The 4,285-nt window shown below is 42.8% G+C and overlaps 1 protein-coding gene across 1 annotated transcript; it reads right to left on the bottom strand.

Annotated features, from left to right (window-relative positions):
* Positions 1–330: 330 nt before the first annotated feature.
* On the bottom strand, positions 331–3,862 carry ADIRF (adipogenesis regulatory factor). Its single transcript, XM_052798869.1, has 3 exons — positions 3,673–3,862; positions 1,949–2,011; positions 331–910 (listed from the first exon to the last, which is right to left on the bottom strand). Exons 1-3 carry the CDS (start codon positions 3,731–3,733, stop codon positions 804–806), a joined length of 231 nt encoding a protein of 76 aa, XP_052654829.1. The 5' UTR covers positions 3,734–3,862; the 3' UTR covers positions 331–803.
* Positions 3,863–4,285: the final 423 nt, after the last annotated feature.

Below are 4,285 nucleotides of genomic sequence, written 5' to 3'. Positions count from 1 at the left end.
TTTACAGGAGATGTGCTGTGGATAATGGTAACAGGAAATTTAGAAGAGCAACAGACACGTAAGACAAAGGACGAGGGGGTGGACAACACGATTCCCATTCACTTGCCGAGACCACGGGGCTCCGCTGCTGTGCGGGGCTGTTGGTTTCCATATGTCTGTCTGCCAAACTGCAAAATGATTCAGTACTCACCTCCCTTCTTACAGGATGGTCACTGAGCTCACTGGGCTTTGAAACAAAGAGCAAAAGAGAATTGCAAGACATTGTGCGATCCTTCACTGAAAGCCCTGATAAAATAACGAGAGTACATAACAAGGTGATATATTTCTGGGTAGTGGAAATCTTACAATACCTTTTATTTATCTTAATTTGAAAATACAGCAGACAGGAACAAACGAACAACTGACATGGAATATAACCCCTGCTTAACTTTTGGTTACTGGAAGGAAACTCAGTTTCATCACATGAATGTTCTGGTGTCCTGGAGTATGAACGCTTTCACAGGTTTTGTAAATACACTCAGCAAATGCAGCAATAATCATTGTGCTGTTGTAAGAGTAGGGCAATAGGATTGCTGAAGCCTTATGAGCCATTTTGAAGATTGTGAACAGATGTTACGAGATGTGCTAAAAGATGTATTTTTCCTATATGAAGGATGAGGGGGACCTTTTGCCTTAAAATTTTGTATTTGGAGAGAGAGAAATTATCCAGATCTCAAACAGGTTTCGTTCTTCTACACAAAGGAGTAGGGAATTGCAGACCAAAGAGAGATTTTTACATGCAATACTCTTTGTTTAAATTAGCATCATTTCTTAAATCCACACTTTTTCCCAAGGCCAGACATCGCTTCTGCAGCTTGTCCAGTTGCTTTTTCTACCCCATCTTGCGCTGTCTTGGAAGCCTTGTCAATAGCTGCAAGAGAGGAAAAAAGATAAGCAAAAAAAAGCTTGAAAAATGCAACGTGGTTTAATATTTATGATGGAAGGGGGAAGTGTGAAAATTACTAGATTATAAAAATATAGAGATATATCTTTTTTAAAAAAAGGCTTCTCTGCAGATGATTATAGTTGGGTTTGGAAGGATGTATTTAGGATGGGCTGCAAAATAGGAGGGGTCACTTGGAAGTTTTGGGTGCTGAGCTGAAGCAGTATGAAATGAATGATGGGACAAAGCTGGAACAGATCGATTTTGATCTAAGTGCAGCCTCTGTCTCTTCTCTGGGATCCCGGCTGTATTTTGGCAATATTGCTGACTCCTCAGCTAATGTCCACAAGTGCCCAGGTCCTGCCTTCTTATCACATCATGGAGCTGTAGAGGGTGTCTGCTCTAAGGAGATACTGCCAACACATTTTGACTTTTGTTAAACATTTTAGACCCTAAAGTTGCTAATCCTCCCCTCATTCTTAGAAAATTATTACAATTAAGTGAGAATTGAGCTTAGTTTTTAGTTTAACTTGTTCCCAATCCCCAGAAATGAGATGCCAATGCTTTCCTGATGGCACCTTTCCACCTGTGGGATCATTAATATTTGACCCCAGGCGCTGGGTGCTGGCGTGGGGCTCAGCCTGGATGGACCCCTGCCCTCCAGACTGAGGAAGAAAGATGTATCACAGGGTTACTTAATCCACAAGAGAGAAGAGCAAAATTTTGTCTGCACTGTTCTCACAAGTTTTCTGTAAAGGAAGCCAAAATCTGAGTGTCATGGATGGGACTTGGTGGCCAGGGGGGAGTCAGCTATTATGGTACATCTGCCAGTAAATGTATGGAGCTACCAGGGAACAGATCCTGAAATCCTGTCCTGTGAGATCTGTAAGAGGCCAAAACTTGTCACTGAAACCAAGAGCTTTCAGGCTGAGAGCGCCTGCGGGACAGAGGGGAATGAGCACTGCCCGCTGCTGGCTTGTGTTGAGCTGCTCCATTGCTTCTTGATTTGAACGTCATTTCTCCTACCTTTCTGGCTTGCATCTGTAATCTGGTTGACTGCATCCTGAGCAGCCTGTCCCAACGTGTTTGCTGTAATTAAGGACAAAAAAATTCATTTCCATGTGTTCACACTTATGCTTATAGGAATTCCTTATATCAATTGGCTTTTCTGCATGTTCGCAGAAGGACATGCCCCTGGCAAGAGATAAGGCTGGTGTGGAGCAGACTGAGGCCGTGTGCTTCACTCATGGGCACCCTGGGAACTCTGTGTGTTGCCAGAGCAGCTTGCTATGAGATTAGCGTTCACCTAGCACCTACAGTCAGCTGAGCAAATAGGTGACAGATAAGAAGATAAAATAAAAGGAGATAAAGAAGCAAAGAATAGCAGTGAGTTTGAATGATGACATTTAGCTGCAAGTTGCTTATTTTACACTACACTTGCTTTTATTGATTTTTCTAGCTTATTCTGCTTGGAGAAGTTTGGCCATCTAGCATGCATTTTCTTTGCAGGCCGTTTGGGAGTAGTGCCTTTTCCGAAATGGAAGCAAACGCATTAAACAGAGCAGGACAGGAAAAGGGAGATTTTACAAACAAGATATAAATAGAAGAAGACGAGCAGAAGCCAGAAATGTAACGGATCAAGTCCAGAATATAAAGCATTAAAAAAGTGAGATGCTATTTAATTGTAAGATGTCTGATAGTTTATGAAAGAGCGACAGCCATCCTATCACTTTTGCTAGAAGAAGTGACCCCTCAATGGCATGAATATATTCAGGATGCAGCAAGGACTATTTTGTTTTTCAGAAAGGCTTATTATCATTTTTCTGGGTCTACTACACGTTTGTTCCCAGGTGTATGGAAACTTACTGTAACTCCGAAGAAATCAGTGAGGTTACTCACGTATTTCAGCTATACAACAAAGTGTTTGCAGGATCAGAATCCGGGACTGATACAAATTACACCCTGCTAGGAATGAGGTGCACACAAACACTGTAAGGAATATACTGTAAAATGCTAGCATAAGCTATACACATATTGACATTTTTCATTTAAAGGAAAAGCTATTATACTTTGCATTGAAAAATTGGTTTCCAATGCACAGTGCTAATAATAATACAGTGCTTGGCCCTAAAACATAGGAAGAGCTATGACAGAAATGTGTGCACAGATGTTTTTTTTAAACCCCGCAAAGTCTGGTGATCGCTGCTGGAGAAGAATACAACAGAATACTTGTACTACCTGTTACAAATAGGCCATTGCAATCAATGTAGTTATTACCAGAAGGCATTGATAGTCAGGCCACGCAGCAAACATTAATCAAAGGTTAACTCCAACTTCTTAGAAGGACAGCAGTTTAAATACCTCCACACAGCATGAGAAAAGACCACCCTGAGCAATGTAAATGCTAGATAAAAAAGGTTATTCCTACCAAAACAGGCTTCACTGCTCTAAAAACACTAAGTTTAAAGATCTGGCTGGGGAGTGATAAGGGTCAGCAGATGCTCAGCAGACGCTGAGGGAGCTGCGGGTGGGTGGAGGTGGTTGCCCATGCCAAGCTGAGACCTGTGGCCAGCCTGACGCCTTCTCCAGGCGATGGCCAAAACTTGGGCCCCAGGAACAGAAAGAAAAGGGGAAGCTGTGTCCTGCTAGCACCGGCGAAGCTAGCAGTGTAACTCCAGATTGTGGTTTCTGTAAGCAAAAGCGGCAGCTAAGCCCCCCACAACTATACAAGGCTATTTAGTCTTTCTTACCAGCACCTTTTGCTGCACCTTCAGCCTGTTCCTTCAGTCCCTGGAAGCTTTTACCCGACATTGTAGCTTCTGACACGTGTTGACACACCTCCGCATCAACAAAATTAAGTGCCTGGTGATGTATAGCACGCCATGTGAGGGGTGTCCTAACCTGTCCTGGTTTTATACATGTGCCAGGATACCTGCTGATGCTTTTGGGGGTGATTGGTACAATGGGTGGAGCTTGAATGTGAGGAATGAGAGATGAAAATACACACAGAAAAGCCATTTATTTACCCTCCCCAATGAGAGGGTGTGCCGGGCAGAGATTTCTGCTTCATTGCACTGTCTTTGTTTATAAGTTTTGGTTTGCTTTTGTTTTTTTTTTTAAATCAAAACCACACCCCCCCCCCGCCCCGTTCCACCACCAAAGACAGAGAAACCACTGAACTGAGCTTTGTAAAAAGTGCTGGAAAACTACTGAAGTAGCAGTGCCTGGGCATGGCCAACTTTCGTCCTTGCTGGGCTGGCTTCTTTCTCCTTCCTTCATTCCCTGAGCTGATCCTCCAGAAAGTAGAAAACAGCCCAAACTTCATCCATTTTTTAACAGTTTTAATCACAATCACCTTTTCTT

The sequence above is a fragment of the Harpia harpyja genome, chromosome 10, assembly GCF_026419915.1.
Source record: "Harpia harpyja isolate bHarHar1 chromosome 10, bHarHar1 primary haplotype, whole genome shotgun sequence".
NCBI classification, from domain to species: Eukaryota; Metazoa; Chordata; class Aves; order Accipitriformes; family Accipitridae; genus Harpia; species Harpia harpyja.
Note: the sequence above shows the minus strand (reverse complement) of the source record. Positions and strands in the feature narration are given on the sequence as shown.

Coding starts and splice junctions, on each gene's coding strand:
- ADIRF (XM_052798869.1), bottom strand. CDS start 3,733: ATGTCGGGTAAAAGCTTCCAGGGACTGAAGGAACAGGCTGAAGGTGCA. Junction 2,012..3,672: donor AGGTGCAGCAAAAGGTGCTG/GTAAGAAAGACT, acceptor CCTTAATTACAG/CAAACACGTTGGGACAGGCT. Junction 911..1,948: donor TACAGATGCAAGCCAGAAAG/GTAGGAGAAATG, acceptor CCTCTCTTGCAG/CTATTGACAAGGCTTCCAAG.